Source organism: Cetorhinus maximus, chromosome 12, assembly GCF_964194155.1.
Source record: "Cetorhinus maximus chromosome 12, sCetMax3.hap1.1, whole genome shotgun sequence".
NCBI lineage: Eukaryota > Metazoa > Chordata > Chondrichthyes > Lamniformes > Cetorhinidae > Cetorhinus > Cetorhinus maximus.
Genome location: NC_135890.1, coordinates 90,182,163 through 90,203,167, shown reverse-complemented (window position 1 = coordinate 90,203,167; position 21,005 = coordinate 90,182,163). Strand labels below are relative to the sequence as shown.

General features: G+C 40.1%; 1 protein-coding gene across 1 annotated transcript in view; it reads left to right on the top strand.

Annotated features, from left to right (window-relative positions):
- Positions 1-18,408, top strand: part of plbd2 (phospholipase B domain containing 2) — a 45,294-nt gene extending 26,886 nt beyond the window's left edge. Inside the window, exons 8-12 of the mRNA XM_078554058.1 lie at positions 4,729-4,824; positions 5,118-5,189; positions 12,182-12,334; positions 15,684-15,846; positions 17,309-18,408. Of these exons, the coding sequence (XP_078410184.1) occupies positions 4,729-4,824; positions 5,118-5,189; positions 12,182-12,334; positions 15,684-15,846; positions 17,309-17,476 (652 nt within the window). The 3' untranslated portion in view covers positions 17,477-18,408. The remainder of the gene's footprint in view (positions 1-4,728; positions 4,825-5,117; positions 5,190-12,181; positions 12,335-15,683; positions 15,847-17,308) is intronic.
- The last annotated feature ends 2,597 nt before the right edge of the window (positions 18,409-21,005 follow it).

The following is a 21,005-nucleotide window of genomic DNA, read 5'->3' as shown; positions in this document are numbered from 1 at the left end:
CAAGCAACAGATGGTCGTGTGTGTGTGTGTGTGGGGGTGGGGGGAGGGGTGGTTGTTGGGGAAAAAGGATAGAAAAATAATATTTAAAAACATTTTAAAAATAAAATAATAAATAAATAAAAATAATAAAAATGGAGGAGAGAGTTCATGGTCTGAAGTTGCTGAACGTGATGTTAAGTCCGGAAGACTGTAGAGTGCCTAATCGGAAGATGAGGTGCTGTTCATCCGGTTTGCGTGGAGCTTTACTGGAACTTTGCAGCAGGCCAGGCATGAACATGTGGGCATGATAACAAATGGTGTGTTGAAATGGCAAGCAACAGGAAGGTCTGGGTCATGCTTGCAGGCTGAGTGAAGGTGTTCTGCAAAGCGGTCACCCAGCCTGTGTTTAGTCTCCCCAATGTAAAAGAAACCACATTGGGAGCAGCAAATAAAGTAGACCAAATTGAGGGAGGTGCAAATGCTGCATTACCTGAAAGGAGTGTTTGGGGCCTTGGACAGTGATGAGGGAGGAGGTAAAGAGGCAGGTGTTGCACCTTCTGCAATTGCATAGGAAGGTGCCGTGGGAAGGGGATGAGGAGTTGGGGGTGATGGAGGAGTGGACCAGGGTGTCATGGAGGGAACAGTCCCTATGGAATGCTGACAGGGGTGGTGAGGGGAAGATATGTTTGGTGGTGGTATTGTGCTAGAATTTGCGGAGGTGGCGGAGGGTGATCTTTTGAATGTGGAGGCTGGTGGGGTGAAAAGTGAGGACAAGGGGGACCCTATCATGGTTCTGGGAAGGAGGGGAAGGGGTGAGGGCGGAGGTGTGGGAGATGGGTCGGACACGGTTGAGGGCCCTGTCAACCACAGTGGGTGGGAGGATCCCTTGGTTAAGGAAAAAGGAAGACATGGAATGTAGCATCATTGAAACACATGCGGTGGAGGAACTAGGAGAATGGGATGGAGTCTTTACAAGAAGCAAGGTGTGAGGAGCTGTAGTTGAGGTAGCTGTGGGAATTGGTAGGCTTGTAATAAATACTGGTAGACAGTCTATCACCTGAAATGGAGACAGGGAGGTCAAAGAAGGGAAGTGTCAGAGATGGACCATGTGAAGGTGAGAGAGGGGAATTGGAAGCAAAATCGATACATTTTTACAGGTCCAAACAAGAGTGTGAAGCAGCACCGATACAGTCATCAACTAAAATAAATTAATTCAGGTACAAGACTATTTTAGGTTGCGAGTGACGTAGCCGAGCAAGAGGTGCAATAACAACGTGAGAATTTGACAGTAAGTGACCAATCTTTTTAAAAGTCTAATTTTATATTTTTCAATTTTCTTTTCACTTCACATTGAAAATGTAACTGTCATTGAATATCAGACCTGCATTTGTGTATATGAACATACAGGTGCTGCTTTAGAATGGCTTGACCAGAGAGCAATGCCTTGTACTAATGCAGTGTAACGTGACATTGTTTACTCCAGATGTCTTTTTTGCATGGATAGATCTCAAATCAGTGCCCATAGTATAATTACCATTAGAAACTTATTTTATTTTTGCCATATTTTATGAACCCAAGGTTTCTAAAGTGTTTTGAGTTCAAAGATAGACGTGTGTCTGCTTAGATACCCATAAATGGTGATTCTTGATCTTAAAATGTCCGATGTTAAAATATAAACATATATCAGTAATTTTCCTCCTTTGTTCATCACATTCAGGATCTAATTTTAAAGACAGGCTGATTTTTTTTTCTCCCTTCATCCTCAAATGAAATTACTCAGCCCCCAAAAGCTTGCATTTTACTCTGTTCAACATGTATCTAACTGCTCAGTGACATCCAGTACAACACAAATTAAAATTATGATAACTTATTTTGTATTTCCCTAACAAAATTTCCATATGTGCAATTTCTGAGTTTTAGTTCAGAGTATACATGCTTTTGAATGATTTTTTCATTGCATTCTTGCTACTTAATTAATTTCTATAACTTCAAGTCTCATGAAGGACTCATGGTGTAAAGGGTGAGTATTTAAGGGCCTCATCCAACAACTCAGCTGACGCCAGGGACTTAGTAAATGGGAGAATTGTGGACTTTTGTCTAGTGTGACTGAGTTTAAGTACATCCCAAGTATGTGTGTGAAACTCTATTTAATAATCTTCATTATTATATAACAAGATATCCAAGTAAATGTAAGGTACAAACAGAGCAGTCAGGGCTATCATAGACCTGTAACCAATTAAATAGAATTCAGTCATCAGAAAGTATATATCACAGCACTTGGATTCAGCAAAACATTTGCAGTGCCGATGATACCTTAACTCTGAGGACGGCAAAGCTTGGAAAATATCTCCCAAGTTCCTATCCCTCTGAAATATATTACTGACATATATTAAAAACATATCTGTAAACATATGGGGCAGATTTTCCTGTTTATTAACCCTGGGGCTTTTGATGGCAAGCATATGCCTATCATGAAGCGCGATTATTTTCTCCCCTTTTAAATTGTTGAACAGGAAATTGATCAGACCTAATATAAAAGCAAAATACTGCGGATGCTGGAAATCTGAAACAAAAACAGAAAATGCTGGAAAAACTCAGCAGGTCTAACAGCATCTGTGGAGAGAAAGAGTTAACATTTCAAGCCCATATGACACTAAAGAGAAGTAAAAATGTGATGAAATTTATACTGTTTAAGGCGGGTGGAGCAGGTGAAGCTGGATAGAAGGCCAGCGATAGGTGGGGGCAAAGGAGAGATTGACAAAGATGAACAACAGGACAAAGGGGTGTTAATGGTAGTGGTACTGGCTAAAGGAGGTGCTGAATGTGGCATTAAGGTAAGAAAGCAGAATGTGATAATAGCAGGACAAGGGTAAGCACTCTAGAAATAACAACATGAACAAGTGACAGATGGCCCTTATGGGGGTGGGATTGGGGGAGCTAAGATTGAAAATAGGATAAAAGCTGGGGATAAAACAATGAATAAAAATAAAAACAAGTGGATAAAAAATAAAAATGAACATTGATAAAAGGCGTGAGGATGGAGGAGACAGTACATGGTCTAGAGACCTGGTTCAGTGTGTGTGCTCTTTCCTTGCCCAATTTTCCTGTGTTCCTCATGCCTAGTTGAGCCAAGAAACCCGGCATAGATGTAGGATAATTTGTAATATAGAATCTCCCATTTATGGGACCATCCAGCATAATGTATAAGAATAGCAAATTCCTAGATTGGGCAACAGGGGAAGGCAGTGAGCTGGTGGGTGGAAGGCAAGACAAGCTGCCATAGTACACCAATAAGCATCTGACTTAACTTGTAATAAAGTAATACAAATGTTTTTAAAATCATATAACAGCCTTATATAGTAAATAAAGTGCATGTATAATCTTGTATATGGTAAGTCACCTGGTCCAGATGCAATGCCTCCTAGTTTGCTGGTGCAGGAGGGCTGGAAATCATGCCTAAGTAACTTGGTTGAACTCTCTGAGTAACAGCAGGTTGATCAAGGTACTGCAGTTGATATTTTGTGAACTTTTGGAAGACATTTGACCAAATGCCAAACAGGAGGCTTGTTAAGAAGATGGATTTAAGGGCAAAGAGGCAGTATAGTTACAGAAATGGCTCAGTGACCAGAAGCAGATGGTGGTAGCGGATGGATGTTTGCAATGGTGTTCCTCAAAGGTCAATTCTGGATCTGTTACTCTTTCAATTTTTACAAACGGCTGAGACTTGGGTGTAGCGAGCGACAATATAACGTTTGCAGTTGATACGAAAATTGACAACATAGTAGACAATGTTGAGGATAATTGTAGACTTCGAGATAACATAGGATGATGAAACAGACGGAAGAAGATGGAAGTCAAATGTGGATAAGTAAAGGAGGACTAATATGGAAATTAGTACACTATGAATGCCATGATTTTGAAAAGTGTAGATGAGTAGAGGGGCCTCAGTGTCCATATGCACAAATCCTTAAAAAGTAGCAAACAAGGTGGTTAAAAAGGCACATGGGTTACTTTGCTTTATAAATAGAAGAATAGAACAGAATATATTAGGAAAGAGTTCATGCTAGAACTTTGTAAACCACTGGTTAGGCCCTTGCTGGGGCACCACACTTGAGGAAAGATTTAAAGGCCATGGAAAGCATACAGAAGAGGGTTACCAGGATGTTCCTAGCGATGAGGAACCTCAGTGATGAGGAGAGATTGGAAAAGTTAAGACTCTTCTCCTTGGAACAGGGCAGTTGTTTTCAAGATGATGTAGGATTTTGATAGAGAAAACTATTCCCTCTGTTGAGTGGGTCAATTGCCAGAGGTCATATACTTAAAGTCATTGGAAAAAGATCTGGATGAGAAATCTGGCGAAAGGTTTTTTTCTGAATTGAGTTGTTGGGATCTAAAATGCTCTGTTTGAAAAGGTGGTGGAAACTGATTCCATAACTAATTTTAAAAGGGTGCTGGATAGATAGTTGAGGATGAGGAACATGCAGGGTCTGTGGAAATAGGCACGACTGCTTTTTTCAAAGAACCAGTTCAGGCATGACAGACTGAATGGTGGCCTCCTGTGCTGTAGATTTCCCTGCTTCCGTATGGACTGATTGCCCATTGCAGCCTGGAAATTCCTGACTCTGCCTTCCCTTCCACTTCAATGTTCTCTCGCTCTGTTCTAATGGAACTAAAACAATGTGCTAAAATAGCAGATTGTTAATGATAAAACATTAAGATATTTTATAGTGTTTTCATTTTCTTTTACAGGTACAATAATCAGTGGATGATTGTGGACTATAACTACTTTACACCAGGCCAATTTGATATTGAGAAGAAGTTGTTGACAATTCTGGAACAAATACCGTAAGTATGAATGAGATCTGCTTGATTCATTAATTTTCTTTTCTGGAATAATCTATGTATAGCACCTTTGGAGAATTCTCCTTTGCAATGTATGCTTTCTTCTTTGATTATTTCTATTTTTTATATTAAAGTTAATAGAATTTTGTATTTTGAGGTTTTTTGATTTTTGCCTAGGATGGCTGTATAGCTAGAATAGATGTAGTTTGTTGATTGTATTCTACAGATTGCTATTGTGCATGTTTTGCTATTGTATTTCATAATTTCTTGTGTAACTTCTTTCTGTGCAATTGCAGTGGGCAAATAATTATTGCCGATAAAACAGATGAACTGATACGGAGGGGTTACTGGGCCAGTTACAACATACCGTAAGTGTGGATTTTGATGGACTCCATAAACTAATGTTTGTAGCTTAGTGCTCTTTTATCTCCATAAGTCAAATTCAGGGTATACCCTTCATGTTCCATAACTTAATAACATTCCTGTATGCACTTCTCAGAAGTACAAAAATGCTCTTCTATTGTTTCTTTTTGTTTGTATTTTGTATTCTGTTATCATACTTGCACCCCTCCCCTACAAAACATTAACATTAGTGAACCCATTCAGCACATCAGGTTCAGTTATTTAATAAACCATGAAGCGTTAGCTATCATGAATACTCTCCACAAATTTAGCCTTGAGGAAAAGTTATACGTAAATAATCCCACAAATATTTGAGCAAATCTCCAGAGTAATTATCTATTCACATATCTTCACTTGTCTTACTATCCATCCAAACATTGCAATTCTTTCTCCTTTCCTGTGTTGTATTTCATTATCTCCATCTTTATCATTATTGTAACAATTATTATGCTAGCTGCTGCAACGTTTGTAGTATTGTAGCCTGTGCAATTTTTGATTATCTTAACCTGTACCAATGCTAGAACAACAGTCCCTTTCCACATTGGGTTTTCACCATTTTCATGGCAGTATCTAGAATACCAGCCTTGGCTCTGTGATGGCATTCCCACCTCTTTGAGGCAGTGGTTCATGGGTTCAAGCATCACCCCAGACTTGTGAACAAAATCAAGGCTGACACTTCAATGCAATACTGAGGGAGTGCAGTCATTAAGGGTACTAAAGAACTACAAATTCATCTGTCTTTCTCCCTCCTCCCCATGCTCTTTATGTCACCTTCTCTTCCATTTATTCACCTTTGACACCTACAAAGGCCAGAAACTAGTTATTGTTCATACCAGATCCTGAGTGATGCTAATTAACACATTACATATGAACATACGAACATTGTTACGATCTGGATAGGGGCCAGTAACTTTTTGTTTAAAGTAAACAAAATTTGAAATCCCAGTTAACCAAAAGGAGAATAAAGCCACAAGATTCCACGGCTTTAAACCAAATAAAATAAACTTTACTATACAAAGTCAGAAAAGTAAAATAATTTTCAATACCTATTTTAAACTCTAACACTCATAATTAGCATGAGGTAAATATGAATATGTAGGCAAACAAACACACCACACTGCAGAAATGCCAGATGCGACCAAGACAGATCCCTCGGATTTCTCAGCAATCCGCTCAGATTTCAGTGACTACTGAGAGTCTCAAAATCTCGTTAAAACTCTGTCTTCCTCGCAAGGGATTTCAACTCTTCCCTTTTTAAGATCTAGCCTCTGAATTCCCTCAAAAGCCGCTGTGACTCACACTACCTCAATGACTGCTCAGCTCTCCATGGTTAAATCTCTGCGTTCCACAGGATTTACAAAACTGCACTCCCACTTCTAATTATTGGCACAATTCCAACCATTTTGCAAACCACTAGCATCACCAAGCTGGCACTGCCCCTCGGTTTCTCCGAATGCCAGTCTCCTGGCTGCCCCGAGTTATAAAAGGGCTCCCAGGACCTCTATAACTATTCACTGAATGCTTTTAAACTAATTTAGCTCTAACTCCCAAAACAAAATATCTCCCTGAACTACACATCTTTGCAAACAGTGTAGATGTCAGGTCTCCAGTTCCCCAGCTAAGTAAGCCCAATTCTGTTTTATGGCTACATCTCTGTTCCGACTCAGTTAAACAAACATGGGTAACCTCCTGAACTGCCATTTTTCTTTTAGATGTTTTTGCAATCTCTAAAGCCCAACATTTTAATTACTTTACCTTCACAACAACAATCTTCCCAGAACTAAACATTACCTCTAAAATATTAACATGAACCATGAACTAGATATTCGTAACAACATATGAAAATACAAACCAAGAGCAGGAGTTAGCCATTTAGCCCCTCTAGCCTGCTCCGCCATTTGATAAAATCATGGCTGATCTAATTGTGGCCTCAACTCCACTTTCATACCTACCCCTTATACTCTCTGACTCGCTTGTTAGTCAAGAATCTACATAACTCCACCTTAAAAATATTCAATGATCCTGACTCCACCGCTCTCTGGGGAAGAGAATGCCACAGGCTCACGATCTTCTGTGAGAAAAAAATTCTCCTCATCTCTGTCTTGTTTTACCTCATCCCAGTCCAGCCTATCCTTTGTTACCAGAATTGATATAACTATAAATAGGAGCAACATTTTGTGTCTCTTTGCCAGCCATATGTTTTCTTTTTCTACATCTCTGGCCCAACTGGCTATCCAATTCTCATTCATTACTGAACACCAGTGAATGGCAAATTACAGCCAGAGTACTGTATAGTTTCTTGTAGCTAATTTAGTGAGCCATAATATACAGAATACATAGATTAGATGTAACTGGATCAAATACTCCCATCACTAATTTTCTTGCCACAATTATTTGTATCAAAATAATCTGGTTATATTTACATTGACATTTTGCACCTCATAGGAATTTTCTTAATGTCTTGCGAGTTGTTTAACTGAGACTTTCCAAGAGGAAAGTTGGCACAATGTATTGAATAGTAGCTTGTAGAAACAAATTCCTCACTACCCTGAAGTTGCAATCTTTCCCACATTGATTTGGATGTGCCTTTAGTGGTAAACATTCCCCTCACCACATCAAGGGAAAATCTAAGGTAATACTGTCCCTGGCCTGTTCACAGAATCACAGTGCAGAAGAGGCCCTTCGGCCTATCGAGTCTGCACCGACACATGAGAAACACCCGACCTACCTAATCCCATTTACCAGCACTTGGCCCATAGCCTTGAATGTTATGACATGCCAAGTGCTCATCCAGGTACGTTTTAAAGGATGTGAGGCAACCTGCCTCCACCACCCTCCCAGGCAGTGCATTCCAGACCATCACCACCCTCTGGGTAAAAAAGTTTTTCCTCACATCCCCCCTAAACCTCCTGCCCCTCACCTTGAACTTATGTCCCCTTGTGATTGACCCTTCAACTAAGGGGAACAGCTGCTCCCTATCCACCCAGTCCATGCCCCTCATAATCTTGTACACCTCGATCAGGTCGCCCCTCAGTCTTCTCTGCTCCAATGAAAACAACCCAAGTCTATCCAACCTCTCTTCATAACTTAAATGTTTCATCCCAGGCAACATCCTGGTGAATCTCCTCTGCACCCCCTCCAGTGCAATCACATTCTTCCTATGATGTGGCGACCAGAACTGCACACAGGGCTCCAGCTGTGGCCTCACTAAGGTTCTGTACAACTCAAACATGACTTCCCTATTTTTGTAATCTATGCCTCGATTGATAAAGGCAAGTGTCCCATATGCCTTTTTCACCACCCCACTAACGCCCCTCCGCCTTCAGAGATCTGTGGACACACACGCCAATGTCCCTTTGTTCCTCAGAACTTCCTAGTGTCATGCCGTTCATTGAATACTTCCTTGTCAAATTATTCCTTCCAAAGTGTATCACCTCACACTTTTCATGGTTAAATTCCATCTGCCACTTATCTACCCATTTGACCATACCATCTATATCTTCCTGTAGCCCAAGACACTCAACCTCACTGTTAACTACCCGGCCAATCTTTGTGTCATCCGCAAACTTACTAATCCTACCCCCCACATAGTCATCTATATCGTTTATATAAATAATAAATAATAGGGGACCGAGCACAGATCCCTGTGGTACACCACTGGACACTATCTTCCAGTCACTAACGCATCCTTCTGTCATCACCCTCTGCCTCCTACAACTAAGCCAATTTTGAATCCACCTTATCAAATTACCCTGTATCCCATGTGCATTTGCCGCCTTTATAAGTCTCCCATGTGGGACCTTGTCAAAGGCTTTACTGAAATCCATATAAACTGCATCAACTGCACTACCCTCATCTACACACCTGGTCACCTCCTCAAAAAATTCAATCAAATTTGTTAGGCATGACCTCCCTCTGACAAAGCCATGCTGACTATCCCTGATCAAACCTTGCCTCTCCAAGTGGAGATAGATACTTTCCTTCAGAACTTTCTCCAATAGTTTCCCTACCACTGACGTGAGACTCACTGGCCTGAAGTTCCCTTGCTTATCTCTACAACCCTTCTTAAATAGCAGAACTACATTAGCTGTTCTCCAGACCTCTGGCAGCTCCCCCGTGGCCAGAGAGGAATTAAAAATTTGGGTCAGAGCCCTGCGATCTCCTCCCTTGCCTCCCTCAGCAGTCTGGGACACAAATCATCTGGACCTGGAGATTTGTCCACTTTTAAGCCTGCCAACACCTCCAATACCTTGTCACTCCCTATATCAATTTCCTCAAGTACCTCGCAGTCTCTCTCCCCGACTTTCAGACCGTCATCCTCATTCTCTTGGGTGAAGACGGATGTGAAGTATTCATTCAACACTCTAGCGATGTCCTCTGGCTCCACCCATAGATTTCCCCCTTGGTCCCTTTTGGGCCCTACTCTTTCCCTGGTTATCCTCTTCCCATTGATATAGAATATCTTGGGATTTTCCCTACTTTTACCAGCCAGAGCTTTCTCATATCCCCTTTTTGCTCTCCTAATTGCTTTCTTAAGCTTCACCCTGCACTTTCTGTACTCCACTAATGCCTCTGCTGATTTGCTTCCCTTGTACCTGCTAAAAGCCTCTCTTTTCCTTCTCATCGTAACCTGAATACCTCTGGTCATTCATGGTTCTCTGGGCTTGTTACTCCTTCCTATCACCCTAGAGGGAACACGTTGAGCCTGTACCCTCCCCATTTCCTTTTTGAACACCCCCCACTGTTCCTCTGTAGATTTCCCCACAAGTAACTGTTCCCAGTCTACCTTGGCCAGATCCTGCCTTATTTTACTAAAATCCACTCTCCCCCAATCCAAAACATTTTTTTGCAAACTGTTGATTTCTTTGTCCATAACAAACTTAAACTGTACCACGTTGTGGTTGCTATCGCTAAACTGCTCGCCCACCACCATCTCAGCCACCTGTCTGGCTTCATTCCCCAGAATTAGGTCCAGTACTGCACCTCTACATATTGACCTAAAAAGTTCTCCCGAACACACGTCAAGAAATCCACTCCATCCAAGCCCTTAACACTATGTCTATCCCAATTAATGTTGGGAAAGTTGAAATCACCTGATATAATTACCCTATTGTTATTGTTTTTACACACCTCCACAAATTGTGCACATATTTGCTCCTCAATTTCCCGCAGTCTATCTGGGCGTCTATAATAAACACCTAAAAATGTGGCTGCCCCTTTTTTATTCCTAAGCTCTACCCACAAAGCTTCATTCGATGCCCCCTCCAAGATATCATCTCTCCTTACTGCAGTAACTGACTCCTTAACTAATAATGCAACGCCTCCTCCTCTTTTACCCCCTCCCCTGTCCCGCCTGAAGATTCTATATCCTGGAATGTTGAGCTGCCAATCGTGCCCTTCCCTCAACCACGTCTTAGTGATGGCTACTATATCACAATTCCATGTGTCAATCCTCACCTTTAACTCATCCATTTTACCTGTAATACTCCTGGCATTAAAATAGAGGCCATCCAGCCTTGCCTTACTCCCTTGAAGCTTAATGCAGCTGTACTCCCTCTGACTTGATTGTTTTATTGTATTATGATGTGTCCCTATTCAGCTAACATTCTGTGTCCCCTCCCCCTGCTGAATTAGTTAAAACTCCTCCCAACAGCACTAGCAAACCTGCCCGCAAGGATGTTAGTCCTACTCTGGTTCAGATGTAGACCGTCCCGCTTGTACATGTCCCACCTTCCCCAGAAACGGTCCCAGTGATCCAGGAATCTAAAGCCCTCCCTCCTATACCAACTGTTAAGCCACGTATTCATCTGTGCTATTCTCTTATTTCTGAGCTCACTAGCACGTGGCACTGGGAATAATCCAGAAGTTACAACCCAAGAGGTCTACTGCCTAACTCCCTGAATTCTTGATGCAAGACCTCATCCCTCTTTCTACCTATGTCATTGGTACCAATATGTACCATGACCTCTGCCTTATCAGCCTCCCCCTTCAGGATGCCCTGCAGCCGTTCAGTGACATCCCGGACCTTGGCACCAGGGAGGCAACACACCATCCTGGAGTCACGTTGATGGCCACAGTAGTGCCTATCTGTTCCCCTGACTATAGAATCCCCTATTACTATTGCTCTTCCTCCTTTCCTGTACAGATTGGCTGCTTGTGGTGCCAGAAGCTTGGCTCTGTCTGCACTCCCTGGAGGAACCAGCGCCCTCATCAGCCTCCAAAATGGAATACCGATTTACGAGCGGGACCCCAGGGGACTCCTGAACTACCTGCCTGTTTCTCTTGGACTGCCTGGTGGTCACCCATTCCCTTCCTTCCTCAAGTCCCTTCATCTTCAGTGTGACCACCTCTCTAAACGTACTATCCACGATGCTCTCAGACTCGCGGATGCTCCACAGTGTCCCCAGCCACCGTTCCAGCTCTGATACCTGAGCTTCCAGGAGCTGCAGCTGGACACACTTCTTGCATACATGCTGGTCCCGGGCACTGGAAATGTCCCCGGCTTCCCACGTGGAGCACGAGGAGCACACCACAGCTTTGAGCGCTCCTGCCATGACTTATCCCTTTAAATTAAACCTTTTAAATCAATTACTCTAGAGCCGTTCTTTCCTGATCCTCGTTACTGTAGAATATACAAACTGTAAACCACAAAAAGACCTTAAACTATAAGCGATTAAAGTAGTAAATACCTTACCCACTACTTACCAGTGATTCCTTTCCCTTGTAGCCTCTACTGCTGCAGCACGCTCTGATCAGTTGCTCTGGTCAGTTCAGAGCAGCGATGGCAGAGATATGAGACACTGCTCTCTCTCTCACTGTAATTCTTAGAGCAGCAAAAAGTGGGGAAAAGTTGTATAAGTAAATATTTTGACCAAAACATGCATTAATGAAACCAAAACTTTATAAATTTTGATGAATTAACTCAAATTCATACTAATCAAGCCTTTCATTTCTGTAGGTATTTTGAAGAGATCTTTAATGCCAGTGGGAAACAAGTTTTGGTTAAGGAGTACGGAGATTGGTTCAGTTATAATAAGACACCTCGAGCTCAGATATTCCGTCGAAATCAGACTTTGGTTCAAGACATGGACTCGATGATTAAATTAATGAGGTACATGGAGCTGTATCAGCTACGATGATGCCCCTACATTGTGTTGATCCTTTAAACTAGTAAACATAGTACGAATCACCCTAAAGTTCTGCCAGTTTTACCGGTACATTACAATAATATAAAGGACTTGGATAAACCTCACTGTATTTTGACTTTTAAATCCTGGATGCTGGTTCATTTGCTTGCAACAGATAACACTAAACAGCAAAATGAGTACAATTTGGGGCATTTATAAGAAATTAAACAAGATCGTTCCACCTGAAGTACTAGATTCTATGTAATATTTTAGACTAATGTATTGAAACTGACTCTTGAAAGACACACTTTAAAATACTGCTGTCCTTGGTCTAAAATCAGCTTTTATAAATCAAACCTCAATCCAGTTTTTCTTGCATTTATCCACAATATTAAACACTTTACTGTGAAAATAGGCCTTGCTGTTTATAAGGTTCATAAGATTCCAAAAAAAATCTTCTGTTCATTTCCATTTGTCACCATCCTCATTATGTTATCATGCAATAATATACTCAGATGGCAAATCTATTACATAATATGAAATTATGAAATTCAGAGCTTATATTGATGCCAGACACACATACCTCATTAGTTTCTTGAATCCAAAAACTACATGTTTAGATAAAGCCATCAAATGGGAACTGATTGAATTTTTAATTTGAAAAAGTATGCAAGCCAAACCTGTGAGACTAATAGAGAGATGGCGTTTTTCATTCGGAGATTGAAATTGTGTCACATAAAATTCATTACTTGTGGGAGAAATCAAAACTAGCGACCATAATTATAAGATCGTCAATAATAAAGTGTAGGAAATTCAGGAGAAATTTCTTTACGCAGACTGTTGTTAGCATGTTGAACTTACTGTCAAATGGGATAGTTGAGGAAAATAGCATAGCTATACCCAAGAGAAATGATAAATCTACGAGGGAGAACAGAATCAAAGGTTATGCTGATAGTGAAATGAAGTAAAGTGGGAGGATGTCTGTGTGGAGCATAAATACCAGCATTGACCAGTTGGGCCAAATGGCCTGTTTCTATGCTGTAAATTAAATGTAATCTATGTAATCATTTATATGAAAATTACTTCTCAATTTAACAGGATTCTACTTCGAGAATGCTAAATTTTAAAACAGAACTTTTTTATTCAACCAGTTCCTGTTCTCCCATCATTAATTCTTACTATTATTTACTCCTGTTTGGGTGTTTGTATTTGAGACCCATGCTATTGTAGTGGTAACAATAAAATTCTTGATCCATCTTAATGACCACTAAAGGGCACTGTAACCCTTGTGTTTTGCTTTTCCCCCCAGTTCAGAATAAAAAGTAAGGGCAGTTAGAAAAGTGGCACTGACAAATTGTTGAGGCATATACAATTACTTTAATCATCTATCTACCTTGCTGAGTGGTGAGATTTACTGAAATGGGGATGTGGACATAAAAACTAGACAAATTTCTCAGTCCTGTTTGGTTTGTTTAACTCTCAACTCGTAGGATATCAACTTCAAAACAGCATCACCTTAATGAGCCATAATTAAGCCTTCTAATTTTCAAGCTTTATTATTGACTTCATGTCAATGAGATTGAGTCCAACACCTTTCTCTTCTAAGTCAAAAATGAAACCATGTTTATTTTCAGAAAATGTAAGATTTAGTCACGAATGCTTGTTAGAAGGAAGAAATAATTATTTCAGGCAAATAATAAGCACTCTTGACTGTCTTTGCAGAATGCAATGCTTTTAGATTAAAATCCTGGAATTCCCTACCTAATAGTACGATGGGAGTACCTTCACCACACAGTCTGCAGCAGTTTAAAGAAGTGGGGCAGAATTTTACATTCGGCGGGTGGCCACATGCCTGACACATCGGAATGTAAAATGATGTGCAATGACATCAGGCGTACGTCCCGACATCATCGCAAACTCGCATGCTATTTCATTCGGCGGGTGCACACCGGAGTCAGCTGGGCGCCCGCCGATAATTGAAAGACCTATTAAGGCCAATAACTTGGTAATTAAGTTGCATTTTACGCTGCCCGTCCAATCTTATGGTTGGCGGGCAGGCGAAAAGGCCAAGCAGCCTTTACGTTTTTTAGGAAACCTCATCCATGAGCGGGATGAGGTTTCCTAAAGGTAATACTAATTAAATGAAACCGCTATTTTCAAAATAAAAACATGTCTCAGCTCATGTGATAGAGTCACATGAGGGGACATGTTTCATTAAATTTTTCATGTCTTTATTTTTGTAAAAAGCGCTCCAATCTCCCTGAGGCAGCTCCATTGGTAGCGCTGTACCGTTCGCAATCCACGCAGGGCAGGCCTTAATTGGTCCACCCCGCGTGAGATCGCATGCGGTGGTCGGCTCCACGACCATCCCCGCCCGCCGAGCCCCGCCCAACGAATGGAAAATCCTGGCTGTTGTTCATTACCACCATGTCAAGAAAAATTAGCAATGGGCAATAAATGCTGGCCATGTCAATGATGCCTGCACCTTGTAAATGAAAATTTTTAAAAATTCTATTAAGCAGGTCATTGCATACATTTACTCTGTATCTCTGCAGAGAGAGTGGAGGTTAGTCTGAATATGATGTGTTGTGTTTCCTTGACTGAGGTTTAACAATTGTGGAGAAGATGGATAAGTGGGAAGATTCAAAGAAACTATTTGTTAATATATTCCTCCAGGCTCCTGTTTTCTCTCTTTTCTCATCAGGATATATAGACAGTACTATACTCCTTTACAACAAGGGAAGAAGGTTTCCATATATGCTATTCTACACACTCTGCTTCTCCCTGGCTCTTCACTGTGTTAAAAACCAGGCTAAGCACATCTTTTCCAACACTTAATTTTTACAGGATCTCAAAACTTTGGCATTTTGCTTCCTTCACTCTTCGCTTTTTTAATCTACAAACTTTTAAACATAAGTAATCTAATTATTGCTTCTAGGTTTCACCTAGTCTTCTCCCCCAATCTTTTAAAGAAATAAAGGCACCATATAAATGCAAGTATTTTTATAACCTCAAATGTTGCAAAGTGCTTTATAGCCAATAAAGTACTTTTGAAGTGTAGTTACTGCTACAATGTAGGAACTGTGCTGTGGCCTACACTTTGAATCTTTGATCTTCATTTAGATTTCTCAGTTTAAAAAAAAGTTCAGGTAACAGTTGAATCCTCAATTTGCAGCCTCCAGTTGGAAGTCTATTGCTTGCTTAGATCTTTCAAACTCTATGATTTTACATAATGTATTGTACTACTAACTTTCAAATATTAAGTATAATTTTGATCTATAGCTCGTTTTCAATTTTCACGTTAACTTACTGTAATTATTTTTAATTTGTCAGGTATAATAACTTTAAGAACGACCCTCTGTCCGAATGTGAGCAGTGTAATCCTAAACGCAATGGTGAAAATTCAATCTCTGCTAGATCTGACCTCAATCCAGCCAATGGAACTTACCCATTTTCAGCATTAGGACTGCGTTCACATGGAGGTACAGACATGAAGGTGAGATTTTCTCTGATTGTATTGTGCAGCACAAAGAATTGAATGGGGAAGTTCGGGGAACAGCAAATGTTGGAAATATACAGTAGCATCTGAATGAGAAAAGATCAAATAAAACTTTGGTTGGGACCATTCATAAGAAGAGCAGGAATTCTGATGATGGGTTCCCCTTGAAATATTTTGTCTTTTTTATTCAGTTACTGACTGGCCTGTTGTATAATTCCAGTAATGTCTATTGTTTCAGTTTTCTTTCCTTTATCTCTGCACAGAGAAATTTCAATTCAGAGCAAAAATTATTTTAATTCTGTTTACGTTTGTATTTTTAAGTAATTTTTCACTTTCTCATCTTTCTCCCCCTCCACGCACTAGATTGGACACTTGGGCTTACAATCTAATGTTGCCCGATATCTTGCAAAAATGGTGAATAACACCTGAAAACTTAGATAAGACATTCTAATGTTAACTCCTTTCCTAAAATGGATACTTGTATCATTCACAAAGGAGCTCTTGTTAAGAAAAATATTTTAACAATTAACCAATTAACAATTAATAGAGGAACTCCCGAAGAAATAACCTGTTAGTAATAGTATTGTTACCTCCTCCATTAATGATGCCACCTCTACCACTGATGTGCAGTACAAGCTTGACCCACTTGGTAGCACTCTCACCTCTGGGTCAGAAAGTTGTGAATTTGAATTGGGCAACATGACCTGAGTGTACAATTGAGCCTGAAACTCTTGTACTGTGTCGAGAGATTGTCACATTGTCTGAGGTCCTTTCCTTTATATACTGTTCCATCTGCTTGCCGATGAAGGCATTGAAGATCCCATGGCACTATTCAAAGATTCTATGTATTGTCCAATGCTGGACCATGAGATTCCATGGTTAACATTCCTCACAGAATCACAGAATTGTTACAGCACAGAAAGAGGCTGTTCAGTCCATTGTGTCTGCGCTGGCTCTCCAAAGGAGCAATTTACCTTGTGCCACTCCCCGACCTTCATCCCATAACCCTGCACATTCTTCCTCCTCAGGTAATAATTCAATTCTCTCCTAAATACCTTGATTTAACCTGCCTCCACCACACTCTCAAGATAGAGCATTCCAGATCCCAACCACTTGCTGCATGAAAAAGTTTTTTCCTCGTGTCTCCATTGCTTCTTTTGCAATTATTTTAAATCTGTAACGAATTTCTCTTTCAACAAAGGTAACAGATTTAACTGGTTGTTTGTCACTACATTTTGTCTAACGGCAATTGATATACACCAAACGTAATTTGTTGTCTGACATGAAAGTATTTATTTACTTAACAGCACTTGTATTCCACAAATATGCTGTCCTTTCTTTGAGATAATCAAACCATTTCTAATTAGCGGTTCCTCTCTGTGGACCCAGTATTGTGACCAAAGCTTTCTAAAGCTAGGGTCAACTCATTTGATGATCTGTGTCTTATGTTAATATCTAGGTTACTTCGTTTGAGTTACATAAGACCTACCAGATGATTGCAGTGAGTGGCCCGACATGGGACCAAGTTCCAGCATTTCAATGGAGCAAATCCCCTTTCAGCAAGCTTATGCACATGGGGCATCCCAATCTGTGGAAGTTTCTACCAGTAATGGTGCAATGGAAATGAAAACCTAAGAACATTTACCAGATTAAAAGAAAATTATTTTAAATCAGATTAAGCCATATATGTTTATCATCAGCCTTACTTAAAATATTCCTGTGTTAACTTGTATGAAGCTGATTTTTGAATGAGAGGGTAATTATAAGTGTCTGACTGAGCACCATTTGTGGTGTTAATTTTTACAAAATAATCACTTTTACCAAAGTTTCATTTTGAATGCAATCTTGCATCAGCATTGTTGTGTACTTGATGAAATTTGATGTACCTGGTGTTCCACTTTGACATGATGGAAACAAAAATCCGCACAAATTAAAGCGTAAGGCAGGATTTCTTAGCAAATGTATTTTTGCAGCTAATAATCTGCCAAGTAAAGGGATTTTTTGAAGTCTTTGATTTTTGTAATAAATTAATGAACAAGAGAAAATTTCACTCCCAGTAAGGCTACTCTTCTTCAATCCGAGTAACCTGATGGACCTGCCGCTGTGCACCCTCTTGACCATGACAAGCCATGTAGGCAGACACAGCAGGTTGAATGTAAGGCGAGCTGCCAAACCACCACCTCAGCCGCCTTTGGCTAACAGTCAAACCAAATAAAAGGCCAGATTAAAGTCAATTGTTATACTACAGGTACCATAACATTGGGTACATGTTGCACCTTCCTGTGACTTGTCCGGCTTGCTCAGTTGCAGGTCAGCAGACCACCCATCAGGAAACTTTACAAGTGTAACCAGAATGTCAGACGTTATGCCATGTGTGGTTGATGTTAACCTGATTGGAACATTATTTGAAACTTAAACTTTTTTTTTAAGTTTCTTAAGTTTTCTATATCTGGTGCTAATTAGCAAATTGTACATTACTTTTGAAGGATGCTGATCGACTACAGAGAATGTTGTCTGTGCTTGAGTTGTGATATTTGAATAAAGTCGGTGAAATATGAAGTGGCCATCAGACCTTAATGGCCTGATGATTTAACATTAGGAAATATTAATGTCACTTTGCCAGCTCTTTACATTGAGAAGGTCTGTACCCTGCCAATGGTACCCAAGTTATCTAGCAATGCTTCATGTTAGGAAAAAATTTGGATGGGCGATGAGGTGTCATGTTGAGTTAGAATAAATTGTCCTTTTATCCCTATAGCCTCGATGCGAGTTAATCCCAAGGTGATGGACTTTCGGCTTAATCATGAGTTTAGGTAGTTTTTCAGCAGAACTTAATAGGCATTGATAATCAACTCAGAATTACTCTCAAACTGAAATATAACGATTAATCTCCTGTAGCTTTGTACTTTGGAATGAAGAGTCTCTTCAGGTGAAGCTAGGGGCAAATAATAATTCGACCAGCCGTGCTGATGTATTTCAACCCCCGTTTTAAATTTTTGTTTACAGTTAAATAGAAAATTTCATGGCCATTTAGGAAGCAGAAGTATTGAGTTGGTTGGAGCCTAGAAGTTACTCTGCAAATCAGATTGAGAAGCTACGTGATGCAAAACATGAGGTGCTGCAGCATCCAAGGGAAAGAGGCTGTAATAACAGCATGACCACTTTATACAGGCTACCCTCATTATAAATGTGGACATGGGAATTTATAATGGAACTCCAGACAAAAAAAGCTATTTGGAAAAGTGCTACTTTCTTAGTGTTAGTAATGTATTTTGGGGATCTTAAATCTTGCAAACAAAGAAACGCTAAAGCAAAGGGCTATGCACCAGCTGGTAATGCTTACATGGAAAGAATAAAAGCAGCTAGAATTCTATATCAGTAGAGTCCACCTGCACCATATGTTGTTGTCTATCAGTGAAATTACTTGGAATCAAGTGAGATTAAAATGATTACTCATTTTTCTCAATGGGAAGGTTAAGGGCACCTTTTGCACATTTAATATTATACATGTCGAAGGTCTGTCAAACCTACCTACATAACACAAATATTATTACTGTGAACATTGTAGGCAAGAGATTTTGCTCAAAATATGTTTTAATGGAGTTTGACAGTTTATACTTTGATAAGTTAGGTGTCTAGTCAATATCATCAATAGCATTCAATCAAGATCTGTCTGTATTCTGTCTGAAGCTGGCTTAGGTTCAAGTGAAATAATCATGGGGCTAGAATAATCTAGTCTCAGGAGCTAATGGACTATGACAGACATTCAGCAGCCAGTAGTTGCCTGAAACACTTGGAACTCTAGCTTCAGTAAACATCAGTGGAACAGTATGTTCAAGCTCAAGCTGGATAATTCTTCTGTTAATGAACAGGTTTGTGTTGCAGCCAGTGTGACACTTAAACACATTACACCAGTGCCAGTGTATCCAAAAGAGAGTACATCTTGCACTCTGGATCAATAAATGTTACAGCATTTTGCTATTTTTTTGTTCAGTTTGGACTATGGGTTAGCAGTTAAACATGCACTAAATTTTCCACTGTTCCAGCTGTTTTCCAGAATTCTCCCCAAGGCTTGTGTGAGATGTATGAACTTTGTTTCTTTTGGTATTTGTATTCTTATAAGGAGGTTTGAGCGGAGCATAAACACTGGCACAGATTGGCTGGGCTGAATGCCCTGAATCAGTGCCCTATACCCTATGTAATCCTATGTTATCTATTTTTATTGATCCTTCACTGAAGGGTATCGCTGGACCATGTGTGTAAGATCAAAATTTGAGGATGCTTGGTTATCCATCAATTGCCAACATACACCAGATGGGATTCAAAAAGCAGAATACTGCAGATGCTGGAAATCTGAAATAAAAACAGAAAATGTTGGAAGTGCTCATCCGATCAGGCAGTATCTGGAGGGAGAAACAGAGTTAACATTTCAGGTCGATGACCTTTCATCAGAGATGTTGTATTAGTGTCTAATTCGTCGCCACAGAAGTTCTGCTCTCTTCTCTGACAGGATTTCCATTTGTCTTTTTTACCCAGTTCACCTTCATTGCTTTCTATTTGCTGCCTTGTGTTTGATCCAACCTAACACAGACCTTCCTTTTGGACTTGTCCCACCTACCCACCTCTTGCCCAAAACCTATTACATCTCTAACTTGCCCAGTTCTGATGAAAGATCATTGATCAGAAGCATTAATTTTGTTTCTCTCTCTCCACAGATGCTGCCTGACCTGCTGAATATTTCCAGCATTTTCAGGTTTTATTCCATCTGAATATGCTTTGTTTTAGGGCAACAATTTTATTTGTCTTTTATTGTGCAATCAATTTGCTACTTCAGGGAAGAATGAATGTGTCAGTCAAGGATTTTTACAAAGTTTCATTAAAATTCTTAAAGGGGCATTTTCCATGATTGTCCCAGTTGATGGTGTGAAATTTGTACTGGATGATTTTATTCAAAGAATCAAGAACAACATTCTACAAGATAAGCAGCCTTACTGTACTAATAATCATCTTTGCCATTGTTCATCTAATGGCACAATTCCAAGTGGAGTGGAGCTTTTCAAATATCTGGATTCCAAGCCCCTTTTTCTTTGGATGTAGCCAACATTTGCAAAGCAATAGTTATTAGCAGAAAATGCTGGAAAAACTCAGCAGGTCTG